This window comes from Astyanax mexicanus, chromosome 8 (assembly GCF_023375975.1).
Source record: "Astyanax mexicanus isolate ESR-SI-001 chromosome 8, AstMex3_surface, whole genome shotgun sequence".
Lineage (NCBI taxonomy): Eukaryota > Metazoa > Chordata > Actinopteri > Characiformes > Acestrorhamphidae > Astyanax > Astyanax mexicanus.
This window is the reverse complement of record NC_064415.1, coordinates 42,979,960-43,001,529: the sequence shown is the minus strand read 5'-3', so window position 1 is coordinate 43,001,529 and position 21,570 is coordinate 42,979,960. Positions and strand designations below refer to the sequence as shown.

Sequence of the window (21,570 nt, the reverse complement as noted above, 5' to 3'; positions counted from 1 at the left end):
GGACACAATTGTGAAGTGGAACAAAATTTATTGGATATTTTAAACTTTTTTAGAAATACAAAAATTAAAAGTGGAGTGTGCAATATTAATCGGCCCCTTTACTTTCAGTGCAGCAAACTCACTCCAGAAGTTCAGTGAGGATCCCTGAATGATCCCATGTTGACCTAAATGACTGATGATGATAAATGGAATTCACCTGTGTGTAATCAAGTCTCCGTATAAATGCAGCTGCTCTGTGACAGTCTCAGAGTTCTGTTTAAAGCGCAGAGAGCATCATGAAGACCAAGGGACACACCAGGCAGGTCTGAGATACTGTTGTGGAGAAGTTTAAAGCTGGATTTGGATACAAAAAGATTTCCCAAGCTTTAAACATCTCTAGGAGCACTGTGCAAGAGATCATATTGAAATGGAAGGAGTATCAGATCACTGCAAATCTACCAAGACCCGGCCGTCCCTCTAAACTTTCAGCTCAAACAAGGAGAAGACTGATCAGAGATGCAGCCAAGAGGCCCATGATCACTCTGAATGAACTGCAGAGATCTACAGCTGAGGTGGGAGACTCTTTCCATAGGACAACAATCAGTCTTACACTGCACAAATCTGGTCTTTATGGAAGAGTGGCAAGAAGAAAGCCATTTCTCAAACATTCCCCAAAAATGTCCCATTAAAGTTTGCCACAAGCCACCTGAGAGACACACCAAACATGTGGAAGAAGGTGCTCTGGTCATATGGGGAAAAAAAAAAAATTGGCCCCAATGCAAAACGTTATGTTTGCCGGAAAAGCAACACAGCTCATCACCCTGAACACACCATCCCCACTGTCAAACCTGGTGGTGGCAGCATCATGGTTTGGGCCAGCTTTTCTTCAGCAGGGAAAGGGAAGATGGTTGAAATTGATGGGAAGATGGATGGAGCCAAATACAGGACCATTCTGGAGTCTGCAAAAGACCTGAGACTTGGAACTACAAGACAGTGATCCAAAACATAAAGCAAAATCTACAACGGAATGGTTCACAAATAAACGTATCCAGGTGTTAGAATTGCCAATTCAAAGTCCAGACCGGACTTCCAATTGAGAATCTGTGGAAAGAGCTGAAAACTGCTGTTCACAAACGCTCTCCATCCAACCTAACAATGCTCTCCATCAAAATGAACAATATTGCACACCTCACTTTTCAATTTTTTTTCTCATAATAGTTTAAAATACCCAATGAATTTTGTTCCACTTCACGATTGTGTCCCACTTGTTGATTCTTAACAAAAAAATTACAATTTCATCTTTATTTAAAGTCTGTGGCAAAGGGTTAAAATGTTCAAGGTGGCCGAATACTTTTGCAAGGCACTGTAATATTTTTTGTAGAAGCCCCATGTGTTTTATTGTTTAAAAATGAGACCTATAATTTTATACTTTGGCTGATTCTTCCTCTATAAAACTAAGTGTGCACAAACATCTCCACTGCTCTCAGTGGCCAATTCTCACTCCAGCTGTGTGAACCACATATTAGCATGGAGGAGAAATAGCTATACATTTCATAGAATTGCCAGAAATCAATTGTGTGGTGACAATTCACATTTTCAGAGTTGGCAAACCTGCAAAAAACCGTAAAACCATTCCATCTGCTAGCAGCAGATATGGAACACTTTACTACATTTCATTGTTAAATCTGGGCATCCCTAAAGTGTTTAACTGTTAGATGTGGGAGGTGTTACAATAGTGTAACTGGACACTCCAAACAGGAAGAGTTTAAATGAAGACTACATTCTTCATTTTAATTCTTCTGATTTAACTCTGATCTGATTCTATACGCTGCTAACCTGTAAACAGTGGTTCATAATTTCAGCAAACATCATGCGCTAGAATCTTTTATTTGAAACTTTGAACTTAGAATCATTTTTAAATGCATTTGTTTAAATCCCGCCTTCTTGCCGCCACTATCAGTCTATGTACTTACATATACAGCCGAGAGAGAGAGAGAGAGAAAGAGAGAGAGAGAGCAAGATATGATCATTACAGCCTAAAAAAATGCCTAAACACTAATAAAAAAACACAAATTATTTACTTGAGATAAACTTGAAAGAGTTTCAAATTAAAATCTCACACACACACACACAGCTGTGTAACCTGTCAGACTCACCGGGAGAACTGAACTGCATGCAGCAATATAATGGATATTACAAGCAACCAACTAATTATTTAATACTGGGACAAAGAAAATATGAAAGTAAATTTATTGGTCATAGAGACTTTTTATTACTGAACTATTTAACATTTAATATGTTTAATACGTACATCACCAGTCAACTCCTAGAATCAGGTAAAATAAATTAAATGTGTGAAGACAAGAGGAATAAACTGCTTTTAGAGCCACTCTAAAACATTACTAAACAAACGCTTACAGACTAAGGTTATGGAAATTAAAAAGAGCTAGGAATTTTCCTAGTAATTTAAATATTTATTTTTAAAATGTACATGATGAAAAATGTGGTGAGAAACACACAGACACACACCCCTCTTTTCTCTCACTGAACCACCCAACCCATCCACAGTCCTACAGGCACCAGCAGGCGCTCGTGAATCCTTGAAGTGTTTTGGAGAAAAATGAGAAAAACACTCATTTTGTAAAGCAAATTTCCATCACTTTTCCAAATCTGCCTGGGTATTTTTATTTTTTCAAACTTTATTATCCAGGCTTGGAAACTGCTATTTTCAAATTCCATGTCTTTTCCAGTTAGTATCGCAGCTTATATTCTCAAACACTTCAACAATACTTTCTGAGACGGTACTGTTCAGAGTTCTCCACAAAACACTCTTGGGAGATTTCTCTATTTCAGCTGTACCATGACAATCTCACCGTGCTGTATATATGATTGATTCTGAAGTAACACTGAAACACTATTGTACAGGTTTATATAGTACATGAACTCAACAGAAGACACAATAAACCATACAACTATTGAGACTGGAGAGCTGACAGAGCAGAAATGATTTCCTGAACCAAACAATCCATATATCTAATTTACCCCCACAGCCCATGAGGGAACGGCACCTCCCTGTGCTGCCTGGTCCATTACGTTCGACACACTGCCATCCTGTATGCTCAGTTCAGCATTTACGCTCCTCTAATCAAAACCAATTCAGCCGTACTGCTGCAGTGTTCACTTCTGTCTGCTCCACCAGCTGCCAAACACTCCCCGAGGTGCATCCCGGCCCATGAGTGATGATGTCTGCACTCCATACACGTGCCAGACAAATGGCATGTCCGAAACAGCACGACTCAGTCCCTTCAGACACACATTATGCTTTCCTTCGACCCCTGCTCGCCACCAGTGACCTCTGTTTCCGCATGGCGTCCACGCCAGACCTTGACCTCATTTGGATGCTGTGGTCTTAATTGAAAAGGGAGCTGCGTACGAATGCTGTGAATGGGCCATGCTGGCTATGATAAATCATGGTGACAATGCAACCAGCCAAGCTGGAACCTCTGCTATCCTAAAGCGCAGAGGGGAGTGGTCATTGGCAGGGAACAGCAATGCAGGGGAGAGTTGGGTTTTGGCCTGTCCAGAGGTCAGACTCTGCCTGGGTGACAGCCACTTGTTGCACTGCTGGAAAAATGTGTGAGGCCAGTATGAGAGTTGACAGAGGCCAACGCCTTGGTGTTTATACAGGATCAAATGATATCTAATGATATCCAACTTCTTAAGGAAAGGTCAGAGGCAAGTACTCACGCATACACACAGTGGAGGAACAAGGTACTCAGGTTTGACCCATGACTCATCCCTGTGAACAGCAACTTTCACAATATCACAGGGAGGCATGTCTCTAGCTCTGATCATGCTCACACCATCAACTATCAACTATCAGTGAGCAATCCAGCTCAAAATAACAGTCCGTATGGCATCTAACTCCCCGATGCCTGTCAAAGCTGGCAGTTAGCACTGTGGCTAACCGCTGGTATTTAGACTGTTGTGTTCTCTGACTCTCTTCCTTTATTCTCACTCGTGCTATCTGTGCTGTGGATCTGGGACTGAATATTATTCCGCTTCAAAAATGAAGTAGTCTCTTTGATAGCAAAGCAATGTGCACCAAGTATTGATGTTGGCATTGGGGCCTCCTTGGTGAGTACGAGTACATTAGCATGGTATTATCATATGCATTCCTAGTCCAGATTGGCCCACACCTCCTTTGTGAAAAAAGCAAGTAAGTGTTACTTTTAGTGTTTACGTCTTAAAAAATGCTTGTAAAGGCACATTACACTTCTCTGTCTAGTGTGAAGTTTCCACAATCAGTGATGGTTTGGAGAGACATGTCATCTGCTGGTGTTGATCCACTGTGTTTTATCAAGTCCAAAGTCAGTGCAGTGTTTTCCCACAAAATCTTACAGCACTTTATGCTTCCCTCTGCTGACAACTTTTACGGAGATGCGGATTAAATTTTCCAATAGGACTTGGCACACTGCCCACACTGTCAAACGTACCAATCGCTCCTATATAATATTCTATTTTTTTTTTTTTTTAGACACTTATTTTGGGGTTTTCATTGAAAACCTCTGGGATATATTCAAGAGGAAGACGAATGATCACAAGCCATCAAACCAAGCTGAACTGCTTACATTTTTGCACCAGAAGTGGCATAAATTAATCCAAAAGCAGTGCGTAAGACTGGTGGAGGAGAACATGCCAAGACTCATGAAAACTGTGATTGAAAACCAGGGTTATTCCACGACATATTGGATTTCTGAACTCTTAAAACTTTCTGAATATAAACTTGTTTTCTTTGCATTACTTAAGGTCTGAAAGCTCTGCATCTTTTTTGTTATTTCAGCCATTTCTCATTTCCTGCAAATAAATGCACTAAATGACAATGTCTTTACTTGGAATTTGGGAGAAATGTTACCTGTATATTATATAATAAAATAACAATGTTAATTTTGCTCAAACATATACCTATAAATAGCAAATTCATAGAAACTAATTGAGAATTTTTTTCCAAAGCTGTATCTATAAAGCTATGAAACCAGTGTAGCTATAGCTCCCAGTTTATGCACTTAAACCACCAAAACTGAAGAGAAACAGATGGATATTAGAGATTTCCACTTAACTCACAGAAAAAAAATACTATATATTATATAATAGACATATTAAATGGAGAAATAAGAGATATTTGGTAACTTACAGATATTTAAAGATACAGAAACACAGCTGAGGGGGGAGGGAGGCTAATGCTAACTTTTGTTTACACTGTAACTAAAGGAGTGTAATCGGTTTATAAAGATATCGTTTTAACATGTTTCTCTCAGTAAAGTAACAGGGAGCTGCTCCACACACCTGTAGCAGCAGCAGGAGGAGCAGGAGGAGCTCTCAGGAGCTCCTCAGGTTCAGCTGGGGCTCCAGTCTGGGTGAAGTTTTCTCCTCAGAGCTTCTTCTTTCTGCAGAAACCCTCCCGTTTCCTTCCCCTGTCCTCCGGTCCGCCCGCCGCTCTCCCGGGACCCTCATGCCCCTCTCTCCCCGGTAGCGTTGACCGTTAGCCGCGCTGCTAAATCCCGTCCTCGCGCTCTTCCATGTGCTCCAGCGCCGCACGCGCATCGCGTCCCCGCGCTGACGTCACGAGGCGCAGCTCTGCACCTTCAGCGGAAAGAAGAAGGAGGAGGAGGAGGAGGAGGAGGAGGAGGAGACCCTCAGCTGACCTGCAGCTCCTCCAGAAACTATAAACTATGAACATTTCTCCCAAATTCCAAATAAAAATATTGTAAATTAGAGCATTTATTTGCAGAAAATTAGAAATGGTTAAATTAACAAGACATGCAGTGCTTTCAAATGTAAAATAATGCAAAGAAAAAGTTCATATTCATTTAAAAAACAACAATACTAAAGTTTTATCTAAGGAAGTGTTCAATTGGTAGAATAAGCCAGATTTTTAATCACAGCTTTCATGTGTCTCGGAATGCTCTCCTCCAGTCTTTCACACTGCTTTTGGGTGACCTTATGCCACTCCTGGCTTAAAAATTCAAGCGATTCATCTTTGTTTGATGGCTTGTGACCATCTATCTTCCTCTTGATTACATTCCAGAGGTTTTCATTGAGGTTCAGGTCTTGAGATTGGGCTGGCCATGACAGGTCTTGATATGATATTCCTATTATTCACACCTTAATTGATCTTTCTGTGTGGAATTAAGCATTGTCCTGCTGAAAAAAAACAATCCTCAGAGTTGGGGAACATTGCCAGAGCAGGAGGAAGCAAGTCTTCCTTCAGGATAACCTTGTATTTGGCTTTATTCATGCATCATTTGCAAAGACCAAACTGCACAATTCCAGCCTTGCTGAGGCATCCCCAGATCATCACCGATCCTCCACCAAATTTTACCTTTGCAGGTCTCCATCTAACCATTTGATGCCCAGGTGTTGAACAAAGCTGAAAATTGAAAAAAAAAAAAATAGAAGATGATCTTACTCCAGTCCTCTGTGGTACAATTGTTATGATCTTTTGCAAACTGCTGCCTGGCTCTTCTTTGCTTCTCTTTAAGGAAGATCATTTTTCTAGTTTGAGTTCTGCCTCTAAAAGATTGCTTTAAACTGTTATTTCAATGCACTTCACCCCAGCTGCCATTTGCCATTCTTTTTATTGGTCTCTTGATGTCATCCTGCGGTTACTGACTGACATTCAAATATGTGGACAGTCAGTCTCCAGACCTGAACCCCATTGAAAAACCTCTCATGTAAGATGTAAGTTGGATGGTCACAAGACATCAAACAAAGCTGTTTGAATTTTTGTGCCAGGAGTGGAATAATGTCACTAAAAAGCAGTGTGAAAGACTGAAGGAGAGCATGCCAAGAATCATGAAAGCTGTGTAAAAGGCTTTAGCTGTGTAAAAAGGATAATTCCACCAAATATTGATTTCTGAACTCTTAAAACATGAACATTATTGTTTCATTGTTTTCTTTGCATTATTTAAGGTTTGAAAGCACTGTACCATTTTATTATTTTGACCATTCCTCAGTTCTACAAATAAATGCTCTAAATGATATATATAGAAAGATATGAGATTTATTTTAATTATGGTTAATTATATAGTTATCCAATTTATTTTAGTATTTTTCCATTTTTTTCCATTTTCTTCTTGTTTTCTGTTGTAAATCATGTAAATCATCCTGCAGTTTTCAAGACAATGGCCCAGTCCCATTTTGGACCCGTTTTGTACCTTTACCCCTTGTTTTCGAGTGTAACTCTTTCCTTTGAACAGAGTTTCCAGGTAAAGGGATAAAATCCTTCCCCTTAAGAATTGGGACAAGCCTTGAAGAATGCAGACAGATACAGTATATAGCAATGGATCACTAATGTTCAGCAAAGCTGCTGGTTAACTAGTTAACTTCAGGGCATCATATGTCTTTAGAAAGGGAGGCAGGTGATACAGCAATTCATTATAATTGCCTTTTCCTTAATTCCTCTGTGATAGGGAGCTGAAATTAGCTTTAATTAGTTTTTATTACATTTTTCCATTCCATCTTAAATGCTGCAGCCTCTGCCATCTGTTGCACCTTTTAAGGTGGAGCGGGAAAGTCAGCTAGCTAGCTACTGAGACAAACTACTATCTACTTTTTAAAGCATGTTATAAAGAAAATGGACATAAATTGAAACTACACTTTAAGCTATAATATCATTTGATTGCAGTGATTCTCACCCCTCTGTCTTGAGTGTGTCCCTGAAAAATCTCAGTTTGAATGGTAGCCCTTATACTTACCCCCTACTCCTCCGGCCTAACAAGAATCAGGACACCCTACCCCTACGCATGCAGAAAACAGAGAGATAGGGCTAAGTGGTAAGGACAAGGTAGTGTGATTCAAGTGTGATTCCAAGTCCAAATCAGTTTGATTTTGTTAAGTTGAATAAGTTGTCAAATTTGTGTAACTCAATGGCAACAAAACCATCTCTAAAGAGTTTAGACTCCACCAATCTACAGTCATATAAATTTAAGATCATTATTATCCTTCCCAGAAGTGCTCAACCAGAAAAGGTCACATCAAGAACAGGGTGTGTAAGAGACTGCAAGCTCATAAAGGAATCCAAGGTAACGTCTAAGCAACTAAAGGCCTCTCTCAGATTGGCTAAAATTATTGCTCATTCTCATGAACAGGTCAGAGGGCTAATGGAGCAATAACAGCTCTTGGGTGTAAACTGGATCGTGAGATCACAATTTCGTTCATGTACCACATGTGATGCGAATGACAATAAAATCTCCTTGAATCCTTAAATGAATGGAGTCAAAATAGACATTTTTGGTTCCAGTAGCTTTATGTTTAAAGAAAGGAAAACTCTACCTTACAGCATAAAAAAATTATTGTTAGTGAAACATGGTGGTGGTAGTATATTAGTTTGGGCCATGATGGATTGTCTTCATTGATGGAATAGTGTGCAAGCAAATCTGAAGGAAAATCAGGATCTCTCAGAATCTGTCATCTGAATCACAAGAAATTGTGAATAATGTAATAAGACAACAATTGTTTTTAGGTTTTTAGGGATATGTTAAAGGGGGTTAAGTAGTTCTTAGGGATATGTGAAAGGGGGTTGAGTATTTTTTACACATATGTAAAAGGGGTTAGGTAGTTTGTAATCATATGTAAAAGGGGGTTTAGTCATTTTTATGGATATGTAAAAGAGGCTTTAGTATATTTTGAAGGGTATGTAAAAAAGGTTAAAGCTGTTTTTTAAAGAGGGTAAGTGGTTCTTAAGAATACAGACAAGAAGGTGGACATAGTAAGGGTAACTTTCAGCACTTTTGCACCCTCTGGTAAATCTTTTACCACAGCAAATGTCAGGTCATAAACCTTTCAGACACACTAATTCAAACGAGCAGGAAGCATTAACTAGACTAGTAGACCTATTGAATTGATCACAGACACTAAAGGGTTAATTTAAGGGCACTACAACCTGCCATGCTGCAGTAATGCTCACATGTAATAGAGGTATTGATTTTTAGACACAAGCACACAGTTAAAAGTACATGCTGTGATTTTAGAGCGCCGATGTCCACATTCAATAAGAGTGGAGCAATGTGTGTTCCTCTCCTCTGCTCTGTTCCACAAGTACTAGTGAAGAATTTCATTTCTGAACTGAAGTTCAGTAAATCGTTTTTTAAGATGTTGTAATATGTTCAGTGCAAATTTAATGCAAATCCCGTCAGTCACGAGTTCTGCTTTGGCATCCCAAATTTCGGCATGAGGTTGAGGCCTGCCAGTCTTACTGGCTGTGAGAAGCAGGTGTAAAGGAAGAGGGAATTAAAGGCCTTCCTCTACTCATCATTGTGGTGGTTTGATTCGCTTCAGCCAGGGAATGAATGTCCTCCCATTTCCCATATTTCCATTCCATCTTTGCTGCTGTGCTGCAGAAATGGCCTGGAAAAATCTAGGCTAATGCACGACACACCTGTTCCCAAGTCATTGTAGTGACCCTTGACGTGTCCAACAGATGAGAGAAACAGAAACAGCCTGATTGCCAGATGCTGTACTTTAAACCCAAAATTAATTTAAAGTCAAATAAACTATTTTAAGTTATAAGAACATTTGTGGCTACATATACACTTCAATGAACAATATTTAAGTTAAATCAGCCTATAATATAAAAGTTTTTATAGTCTATTGCCATTGATAGCGTCTTTCTCATTGGCTTCTGGCACCACCTATTTGCATACTGAGTGTGTCCTGCAGTCACTGACACCCACTGTCAGTGTGTAGTCATTCTCCCAGGCTATCTTAGGTAAACTTGTAGCTCACGTAGTATGATTAACTACCTGGCCTTGATGTTGTAGGGTGTAAAACCAAGCATCATTTTCTTAGCTGTGTGCTATACTAAAAAGACATCAATTACCGTATTTTTCGGACTATAAGGCGCACCGTATTATAAGACGCACTATCAAAGAACGCCTATTTTCTGCTATTTTTCCATACATAGGGCGCATCGCATTATAAGGCGCGTTAAGTGACACTAGAAAGGGTGCCTATATCAAAGTGAACAGGGGTGGCGCCATGTTTCCCTTCCCCCACCGGGGGTGGTCGCTTGCCGGTGGAGCGTCTCAGTATACAAAATATAGCTCTTTCGAAGTCAAACGAGTGCTGGATATTAATCTACACAGATTCCTCTCCTGAAAACTGTTTATTTGGGTGAGTAACGTGCTTCAGTTTATTTACAGTAAGCTTAGATTTCCAGATGTCCACTAAGGCTTGCTGCACCAGCGTTAGCATAGCTATCCGCTAGCACGCTAGCTAGTCACCTAAACTAGTAAAGTTAACCCAAACTTAAACGACAGCGTTACACTGAGTAATCCTGCGTGTTCTGGTAAGACAGTGAGATATTAGCTAGCGATTCGTCCCCCGTAGCTTGTTTTAACACGGTAAACAAGCAGATTACAGGCTGATAAAACTCACCTCTGAGAGAGTTAGCGCTTAGCATCTAGCTAATGCTAGCCAGGCAAAGCAGCACAGACTTACAGGCCGATAACTCACCTCTGAACGGTGAACGCTTAGCGATTAGCATCTAACTCTAATAATACTGCTCCAGCAGTATTAAAAGTGCTAAATTTAGAAAATACTGATCTCTGAACAGTGAAAAAGCTAGCTAGCTAAGCGGTTAGCATCTAGCTAATGCTATTGCTGCTCCAGCCTCGGAGCGGCACGGCTCTGCACGGAGTGTGTGTTTACTGCTCCTTACACCTGACGGGTAAAATTTAGATAATACTGATCTCTGAACAGTGAATAAGCTAGCTAATGCTATTTGCTGCTCCAGCCTCGGAGCTGCACGGCTCTGGACTCTGTATAGCACTGAAACTCTCTATAACGCTGCACGGAGTGTGTGTTTACTGCTACTTACAACCTGACGAGTAAAATTTAGATAATACTGATCTCAGTGAATAAGCTAGCTAGCTTAGCGGTTAGCATCTAGCTAATGCTATTGCTGCTCAGCCTCGGAGCTGCACGGCTCTGGACTCTGTATAGCACTGAAACTCTCTATAACGCTGCACGGAGTGTGTGTTTACTGCTCCTTACAACCTGACGAGTAAAATCCATACAAAAGGCGCACCGTATTATAAGACGCACTGTCAATTTTTGTGAAAATTAAAAGTTTTTAAGTGCGCCTTATAGTCCGAAAAATACGGTAAATGAACTTACAATTTATGCATATTAATTTAAAGCTTTAAGTTTAATTAATTAAAATGTTTAGTAAACATTGCTTTTTAAGAACTTTAAGGCAACTGATGTCCCCAAATTATTAAAGTTAATTCAACAAATCCAGGCCTACAGTGTAGCACTGAGGATTAATGATGATTTATGCACAGTTTCAGGAACTTTAGGTGTAAGGCACACACACTTCTATGTGTGTCACACTTTGTGACCAAACATTTCCTCTTCCATTAAAAGCTTCTGCCTTAAATACAGTGATTATAAAAACAACTATAATGAACTCTTTCACATCTACCAAAACCAAAATACTACTCTTTATGATACTGGGATTCTAGAATAAATTCTAAATAACATATCTAGATTTAATTACGCTACAGAAATCCATACCAGGCAGATAAGCCAACCACAAATGATACCCATGAAAAGAACCAACAAAAATGAAGCACTGATTGACATAAATAGCAAGCAGCACTGACATCCCTATATGTGCAACTCATGTCCCATAGAAGTGAACGATGCTGCAATGGGTTGTGGGGCCTCTTGCACTGAATGTGGATGTGATCTCGCAACAGCCTCACAACTTATGCAGGTGTGGGTGTCCCCAAGCCTTGTGTGAGGTAACACCTCATAATCCATTTATATACTGATTAGAGTTTATTCTCACAACCCAGCCGGAGGAAAGTGGTGTTAAATCTCAGCCCGACCTGGGTCGGGTGGGGTCGGGCTCAAGAAAATGGGTGTGGTAATCACAATCTAGCAAAGTCACAAATCAAACTGTGTTTTTAAAAAAGTTGTACAAGTCAGAATGAGGAAAGTCATTGTAAATTATGTTACTGTACTTGGTCTATTTCGGTTTAATGATTGTGCAGTGCATTGCTGTATTGTGTTTTTAGTGTGTTTTAGCACTTAGACTATAAGCTCAATATAAAAAAAATAGTTTGTTTAGAAATTATTTTCTATTCTTAAATCATGTTAAAATCATTCTTGTAGCCTAATTTGCTGATGTTTAGGCTGTGAATCATAGTTCACATTGTTAGTGTCTTTTGGAGATCTGTTCTTAATAAACCTTTTTCTTTTATAAAAGGTCTGTGCTTCTTCAGTGTTGCAATGTTAATTAACATCATTTTGAACAGATTTCACTCATTCAAACAACCTATTTTTTTAAAGCTTAGTTTTAACGCTTTATTATTGTAGAGGAAAGTCAGTGTAAATGTATGTTTCTTGTTGGTGGTCTATTTCTAGCACTTAGGCTATAACATCAAAATAAAAAATGTTGTTTGTTCACGAAGAATTTTATATTCTTAAACCATAATGTATATGCCTGTGGACCATTGTTTGCATTGTTTGTGTTTCAATCTTTTGGATATCTGTTTTTAACAAACATTTTTCTTAAATTATAGGTCAATGCTTCTTCAGTGTCTCATTCTGAACAGATTTTGCTAATTCAAATAGCCAATAAATGTTTTTAAAAAGCTCAGATTTAACATTCTACTTATTAAAAAAATGTCCGGTTTAAATCGTGCTCATATGCTTATGTGGTGGATCTGGTTGGGCTCAGGTCCAATCCAAGCTCTAATACTGATGTCCCATTACCTTTGTCATGTCTGTTTAGCACTGACATGATAAAAAGACCAGCTGTACAGGTTCTATGTAGTACCATTTATTTCCTAATAGTATTTGAAGAAAGCTTTTTAAGAGTGTATATTTATCACCAGTCAACAGCATTCCTTGACTGCATGCTAAAAGCAACAAAGAATGCATCTCTGGGAACCAAAGCACCCCAATCCCATTAATAATTCAGTTCCATAAACCTTGATATAATATACAATATACAAGTAGCCCATAACTCTCAGACTACTCAAACACTCAGCTAATATGACACCACATCACACAGTGTTAGTGTGTGCTGCTTCTGGCTACATTTGTTACAGGATTGGTTTGGATTCATTCCATGATTCTCTCTGACATCCAATCTTGTATTTTGTGTTGATAACCTTCAATGTCAATATGCTGCTTCTTACAAGTCACTGACATGAGCTTTGCTTCATTCACAGCTACCACTGAATCAATATTAAAGCTAAGTAACCTGGTCAGAGTGGCTGGAAAGATGATAATCCAGGAGAAGAGACACCCTTGGCAGTACGCAAGCTGGTTAGGTAGTTCCCTTACCAGTATAGTGTGTTTTATTTGATTTTGGTGATCATGCTAGTCCACCAGATTCGTCATACTGGTAATTTTGGTCAAGAAGCCTAATCAGTTTGAGCTGGACAGGCTGCTTTCCCCCCTTGCAGCAAAGCTTTAACATGTAATGCTTTTAGCATTACTAATAATGGAACCCATGTAAATGGGTTACCATGTAAATTGGTGCTATGAGCCATTAAATTCTTAAATTAGGTTCTTTAAAACATTTTACATGAAGTTACTGTTGTGTCTACATGAAGATGTAAGGATGGCTTGTAAATCCATAACGTTTTGATTTTTAGTGAAAATGCTTAATCTAATTAACAATGTAAATTATATAGAAAATAAGCAGTGATCAATCTGACCACAGTGCCAAAACTGTTGCTCATAACCACTTCCTTTACTAAGCAACCACTGATTAACTATTAACTGGGTGAAGTCTTTTAACTGTAGTCATGCATGGCACTGTGCCAAATCCTAGAGGCTGCTTTTTTCCTAAAAGCCAGTGCTAGAACTGTCTAGAGAAAACAGTCAAAGCAAAACTACAGATGATGCATCCTTATTTCAAGCACATGTGGTATGATTTACAGGCTATCTGTCTAAAGATACACTGGCCTTAGAGGTAAGCAACAGGACAGTACTGTGTCTAAATGGTATTCTAATCACAGGGTGCAACATCTTTAGTACTTTTAGAGCTTAGACCTCCCAGTTTTATTACATACATGCTTTTATTACAAAACATAACTAGGGTATTATTGAATTTAGTACTTCTATGCATGGCCCTGTTTGAGGATCAGAAAACATTTTTGCCATAACCTTTACCCCAGTTTTGAGATCAATGACTATGACGCACAACCAAATCTTGTTTGGTTAATGAAGCAGTCGTAGAACAAACACCAAGCAAGTCATAGAATGTATTCAAACACCTTTTATATAAAGAAACACTTTTATGATTCAAATCAACAGTATCTTCAATACATCTGTGTAAATATGTACAAAATTTACAAAAACAAAACGTTAAGTTAAGACCAACAGTACACAGACTGCTGACTGGCATTACTAAAAATAAAATTAAATACAAATAAATCTATAGCCTCAGCTGCTTCAGACTGAGGCAGCTTTAAGGGTACAAATCAAAGTCCGATTGCATCAGTGATGCAGTGCCGACACCGTCGACCGCCCCCGCCCACATCATGTCCTTCACTCCAGGGGGCAGTCATGAGCATCCATTACAACACCTTTCCGAAAGGCTTTAAAAAAAGTCCATGAAGATAAGCAGCAGCAGCAGCTCAGGAGTTGCTTAACTGCTCAAGTCTGTGTTTTAAGTGTTCACACCTCCTCCTGAGCTGCTCTTTGACAGACAGGAGACGCCGCTCCTCTGCCTGAACGCTGGCAATGTGCTCCGTGGCTTTTTTCAGGATCACTACCTTGGCGGCCCGCTCATTGTTCGCCACGTCTGGAATCTCGTCCCTCAGAGCAAAGAAGCTCAGCTTCAGCTCGTTCCTCCTCTGACGCTCCAGCACGTTGTGAGTCCTGCGCTTGTCGTTGTCCTCAGAGTCGGACGTCTTGTGACTGTGGCTGGACTGCCGGAGTGACCTGCCTCCCTCGAAGCGAAGCCTCTTGACAGCAGGTTGTTCAGTCCCTCTGCTAGGCTGAGCTGCATAGTTGTGCTGCTGGATGTTCACATGACAGCGCTTCAACACCACGGGGTCGGACTTCTTCACAGATTTTCTCTTTTCCACTGTCACTACGTCAATCTCCTCCTCATCCTCCTCATCTTCGTCATCATCTGGGTAGAGGAAAAACAACAAAACGTCAAACTTTGACACGTGCGGTCAACAGCAGACCCACCCACTTCACAGACCCACCCACTTCAGTTCCACTTCATTCAACCCACATGAAAGGACACCCACAACTGCATTTCTGACCTATATTCATCTAGCTACAGAGCTTTTAGAAACTGGGGCTTATATGTGTATGGTCTTAAATATACCAAACTAGTTTGTGTACTGCGTTTTGTGCTCTCAAAGACCCTACAAATATGTGTACTCCCTCTATGAACATTCATTGAAAATGCATTTTGTGCCCACCAAAACTGTAAAAACTCATACAGAACCGTTTTAAAACCAGTTTTGGACACAATAAGTCACCAACATGAAGGGGAGGGAAGTCTACATATATTTCACAACATACCACAACCTGAGTAAAGTAGGTAAATAGCTATCCATCAATCCACTATCCAATCCAACTAACTTTAGTGCTCCAACTTAAGTCAATGTAGCTAATGTTTTAAGCACTGACAAAACCCACAATATACTTAGAAAAGCAGGTTTACTCCAAACTGTTAATCACGATAAGATACAATATTGTAATACCACCCAGCTCTCCCTCAAAACTGATTAAAAGTAAAGCAGGCGCCCACAGGCTGAAGGCGGATAGTTAGTTAGCTTAGCACAGAGTCAGTGTGAGAGACTCAGACTCACCGCTGTCACTGTCGCTGCTGCTGCTGCTCCCGCTGTTTGGAGGAGTATCCAGAGGTAAAGTCGGCGTGGGCGCCCTGCCCAGCTTTGTACAGTCCGTCAGCGGGTAGGGAAACACGACAGAGGGGTCTATACAGTCCGTGGCGGACGCGTTCATGTCCTGCAGATAGCCAAAGTTAGAGCCCAGCCGCCCCGGGCCGGCGTCCTCCGTGGACCCGCCCCTCGACGCGTCCCTGCGGGCAGCCTGCAGCGAGGCTAGCCGCTCCGACACCGCCTTCTCCAGCTTCGCCGCGGCGGAAAAGCCGCTCCACATGCAGTCCTGGATGATCATGGACTTGAGGAAGGACTGCGAGTAGTCCGCGTCGCAGATAAAGCTGTGGTTCACCACGTCGTCCCCGAGAAACTCCGTGACCATCTCCAGCTGGTCCGCTCGGGACGGGAACGGGCTGGTGCTCGGGCTGCTGCCGCCGCTGAGGGACGGCCGCCGGCTGGGGGAGAGCGGGGGCGTGGGCAGCAGCTCGAACTTCTTCCAGATGTCCTCGCTGGGAGCCGGGGGCTGCGGCTGACTGTGCTGCTGGCTGTAGAAGCCCTCATCCTCGTTGTCGTAGTAGAAGTAGGGCTGGTAGGAGTCGTAGTCGTAGTCGTAGTTCTTACTGCTCGCCATGCCTGAGCTCAGCGGCATGCTGCTGCTACTGCTGACAGTCTGAATACAGAAAGACAAAAAGAGACACGGTCAGATTAGTGCATGTACTCCTCCATCTATCACACACTCAGTCATAAGACATAAGATCTCCTTTATTATTAAGGTCCAGCTCCTTTCACAGTCAGGTCAGAACAGAACCTGCCAACTTAACTAAATGAGAATATCTAATGATAAATAGATTTAAATCCCATAGAGAAATTCACATATTCTGTATGAAATTGTGCCAAACAGACGTATTTAACAAAAGAAAATAAAACCTAATAGCTAAATAGTGTAAGTAAAAAAAAAAATAATAATAATAGGCATATAGAATATTATTAAAAATATGGATCTCATCTCTCAGGAAAATAAGCTGACAGCTGTTCATAATATTAGCTAGTTATTTAAAAATAAAGAAAGACTCATCATCAATTAAGCAGCTCTAATTAGTAATCAGTAATTAGCTAACTAGCTGTTGCTGTTACTAAACACTGCTGTTAAATGAGGTGTGAAAATGAAGGATATAGTTAACTAGTAAAACTAAGATAACTAGGTTAATGCAGAACTCAGCAGAAGACCTGTAATTAGTGGGCTACTCACCGTTTATCAGCACTGAATCCAAAAACGCAGCGTAAGCGTGTTAAAACAGTCGCCAAGTGCTGTCAAGTGAAAGTAATCCAAAAGTGTGGGAGTCCGCAGTGCCGGCTTTTGCTCACGCCTTCCTCTCCTTCTTCTCCTGCAGCGGCGGCACCTCTCCTCCTCCTCCCTCAGCGCGGCTGTGATTTCATTTACTGCAGGATTTTCCAGCAGCGCGTTTTAATACTACGGATTTTCGTGCTGCTTCACCCGAGGTATCAATGCGCCACCGCTGTGGCGTTTCCCGCCAAATGGTAGTTGCGTAGTAAATCAAAGGAAGCGCCGCCGCGATCCCCGCGCGCTCTCAAATACGCCAAATGAAGCACTGAACGACACTTAGTCGAACTCTTCGTTTTGTGGGCTCGCCCGCGTCTGCCGAAAACGTTTTAAAGTGGGAATGAGTGCCGCGCGCACTTATTTGGGGGGTAGTGATGCGGCGGAGGGCGGAGCGGGAACTCAGTGACGGTGTTACTATCAGCCGGCACTCACTCCGCTCAGTACACTCCACTACACTCACTACAGCACGGAGCTGAGACACGCGCGGCCAGGGTTCAATACAGCGGGAAATTCACTCAGAAACACAGAGAGAGAAAGAGAGCGTAAACTACAGCCCTCACTTCCTTCACACTCATTATCCGTCACACAACCTCTAGTGAGAAATATAATAATAAACACACACACTGCGGTTGCTGTGTTTGTACTGAATGATAGTAACCTAATAGTTAACGTGAACTGGGTTCTAGTAAGTTCTGTCACGACAGTTGCAGCAACATTAACCAACATCTAATAATCCATTACACATGTCTTATTATCTTTCCCACCATCTCTCCCCTGGTTTCATTACTGTTTAAGCTGTTATAATGTGATATAAGGCAGAAACAGGAGAAGGGAGGGCATACAGCACCGGCTCATCTGTCCTCAGGGTTGTTGAAGGGTAGCAGCAGTAGTAGTAGTAGTGGTGGTAGTATTAGTGTGATATCCGGCAGAGATGTGCTCCTCCTGTAAACAGTGGTTCCGGGCGCCCTCTACTGTACACATCTAAAACACGAGGAATATTCAATAAATACAGGTAACCTTGGTCCTGAAGGTCTACTGCCCTGCCCGCATGTAACACACTTATTTTGATGCTGTTCATAAACTACATAACTTTTAACAGACTAAAGTCTGACCCCTCTCACATTTAAAAAATAGTCACAGACTTTTTACTCACAGATTAAGATTTTACAAAGACTGGGGATCACTAACTTCAAGACTGCAGCTAGATTCTTTCTGAAATTATTACCCTATCATGCTTCTGGTGGAGTTTACATACAATACATATTAAGTTACAAATAATGAGTATATCAATACTGTGATTTATCAGAGACTCCCCCTTGTGAAAGAATATACACTTTATTATACTTAAAACATATAGAGGAATGTCTAAGTAAGCTGTAAATATACTAACAGATTTATGTACTTAAAAAATATTAAAAGTTCATTGATATTATGCTTTCATCAAATGTTTGAAAGTAAAATTTGATTATACTTTTAAAAAGTACAAAATAGTGTATTAAAAAATAGACTACTATGAAGTACACTTTTAGTTTATTGTAATTCAATATACTTCTAAAATACTTATTTCCAAATATACTTAATAATAATATTGTACATTTTTAGCAAAGTGTGTTAAAAACAACTGTTACAGTCGTTCACTTAAAGTACAATGTATCATGAAACTTTTGAGAAAGTAAATGAATTTACTACATTGGCAATAATATATATATATATATATTTAGGTATTACATTAATATAACAATTAAAATGTATTTCAGTGCTCTGTAATTATAATAAGGAAAATAGAAATATAAGTAAATTTTAAGACACAATGTTAAACAACATTTAAACATCAAATAAAAAAATGTAATGTTTTTTCACTAGGGCACAGCTTTTGTCCCCATCAACAGTTTATTTTTTTTGCCACACTGTTATTTCTTGATATGTTTTAATAGAATATATTTTGTGTTCAACTCTGCCTATAAGCCTCTTTTCCCCCATTTTTACTACAACCTTGTATAGCAAACGATCAATGAAATATGTGTATTTATTAAACTTCTTTGTATCAAAAATAACACTGCACAGTAAACTTGTGCAAAAGTTGTGCAAAATAAACTAACTTTAAATATAAAGATTTTAAAGTGCTAGCTGTGTTTAAAATACTGTACATATTAAAGTAAGAACCATACAAAGCATATTAACTGCAACAATTCTTTTTCAAATCTTAGGTAAACTGTCACATAAAATATTCTTGCCTCTTAATTATGTGGGAAATTAATTATTATTATTATCCTGTGTTTCAGGACACATTCCCACAAACAGCTGGGACGAGTCAATTTATGAACAGTAATAAAGAAGAAACAATTATGTACTTTTAAACAGACAATATTAACAGTCGATTGTAATCATAATTTGGAAGAAGGCAGTATTCAGAAAAGGCTTTTTGAGGAAAGATCAGAGAGCAAAGGTTTGAGAAAAAAAGGTTTGAGTTTTAGGGCAAAAAAACGGACCAAAGAGTCTAAAAGTGTAGAGAGTGCGCAGTTCTAGCACAGAAAAACTGGCCAAAGGGTCTAAAACCATACAGTGTAAAACATCATTAAATAGAATCATCATGGGGAACCTTTGTTAAACACTACAATACAATTAAATTTCCACTAAAAACTTTATGGAACCATGTCCAGAAGCAGTGTCATCTTCTCTGTATTACAGACCTTTTTGCAACAGGCAGAAGAAAAAACTCCAAACTGTTATCAGTCCAAAGGTCAATTTCTGTCAGTACACCTCTTTAGTGTAGCATTAATGCAGAAAATTCATTGAGATCAAAGAGCAGCAAATGATGCATTGCAGTTTACATATTGTCCAGAAATTTCCATGCAAGTTTTAACAAGACAATGCAAAACCACATACTGCCTACATTCTAAACACATAGCTGTAAAAGAAGAGGAAGAAAATTACACATAAAACACTTCATTGCTTGGTATCCTTGATGCAAAACTTACTCTAAATCAGGGGTGTCCAAACTACGGCCCGAGGGCCATTTGTGGCCTGTTTCCTTTTTGGGAGCGGCCCGCGAGATATTTTAGAAATAGAATGAAAGTTGGCCCGCTGTTAAGCAGGTTTTTATAATGTGAGATTCAAAGTTTGAGCGCTAGGTGTCAGAAATGGGCCAAAGAGTCTAAAAGCGACGAGAGTGCACAGTTCTAGCGCAGAAAAGCGGGCCAAAGAGTCTAAAAGCGGAGAGAGTGCTCAGTTCTAGCGCAGAAAAGCGGGCCAAAGAGTCTAAAAGCGGAGCAAGTGCGCAGTTCTAGCGCAGAAAAGCGGGCCAAAGAGTCTAAAAGCGGAGAGAGTGCTCAGTTGTAGCACAGAAAAACGGGCCAAAGAGTCTAAAAGCGCAGAGAGTGAAGTTTTAGGGCAAAAAAACGGACCAAAGAGTCTAAAAGTGTAGAGAGTGCGCAGTTCTAGCACAGAAAAACTGGCCAAAGGGTCTAAAAGCGTAGAGAGTGCGCATTTCTAGCGCAGAAAAACGGGCCAAAGAGTCTAAAAGTTGTCGTAATTAAGGAGTTTAATATTAAGAGACATCATGAAATGAAACATCAATTTGAAAAATCTTAGTTTACACAACACTGTCAAAGATAGATAAAGATAGTGAGTCAGGTAAAATGGTGTGTACATAAAAATAATCAGAAAAAAGTATTATTTAAAGTGGTATATTTCATTATTTGTTTTATTACAGAGTCTGTGGCCCGTGACTTCAAATATATTTCTCCTTCTGGCCCCAACAAAAAAAGTTTGGACACCCCTGTTCTAAATGTTGTAAGAAGGAAACTCAAGATTACAAAGTGTTAAATGCTTTAACATCCCAGTGTTTTGCAGGCTGGTGATGCAGCAATAAATGTACATTTACTAATTAAATGAAGTTTATCAGATACATAATCAAATTCCTTTTCTGATTTGGGGTTAAACTTGTTTTTATACATGTTGTAACCCTACAGAAGAGGGGCATGCAACTTCAGTTTTTAAGTTTAGTAGCAGTGAACTGACAGCATATAGACCCTCTTCTCTCCAAGCCTGATTTACGGCTGGTTAAACGGGGGCACGGCTGACCCTCTGCAGGGTTCTTCTCAGAAGACGAAGGGCCATTGACCCCTGCTATTGGAAGTTAAGTAGTACAGCAGGTTCTCTGAAATGTACAGAGAAAGTGAACCATGTTTAGGCATGTGAGAGGCCACTGGGGTGAGAAAGAGAGTGCATGCACGCGTGAGAGAGAGAGCGAGAGAGGGAATGAGGGATGAGGGATGAGGGATGAGGGTGTGAGCTGCTACTATGAGATATCTATAAGCTTTTGTCCCAGGGCCAAGTGAGCAGAAGGGTAAACCCAGAGCTATG

The 21,570-nt window shown here is 40.1% G+C and overlaps 1 protein-coding gene and 1 long non-coding RNA gene across 2 annotated transcripts in view; both read right to left on the bottom strand.

Annotated features, from left to right (window-relative positions):
- Positions 1-5,599, bottom strand: part of LOC103038501 (uncharacterized) — a 104,560-nt gene extending 98,961 nt beyond the window's left edge. Inside the window, exon 1 of the long non-coding RNA XR_007440428.1 lies at positions 5,326-5,599. This is a non-coding gene — a long non-coding RNA (uncharacterized LOC103038501). The remainder of the gene's footprint in view (positions 1-5,325) is intronic.
- An 8,664-nt stretch (positions 5,600-14,263) lies between these two features.
- On the bottom strand, positions 14,264-17,517 carry mycb (MYC proto-oncogene, bHLH transcription factor b). Its single transcript, XM_007233041.4, has 3 exons — positions 17,113-17,517; positions 15,834-16,533; positions 14,264-15,139 (listed from the first exon to the last, which is right to left on the bottom strand). Exons 2-3 carry the CDS (start codon positions 16,510-16,512, stop codon positions 14,640-14,642), a joined length of 1,179 nt encoding a protein of 392 aa, XP_007233103.2. The 5' UTR covers positions 16,513-16,533; positions 17,113-17,517; the 3' UTR covers positions 14,264-14,639.
- Between the last annotated feature and the right edge of the window lie 4,053 nt (positions 17,518-21,570).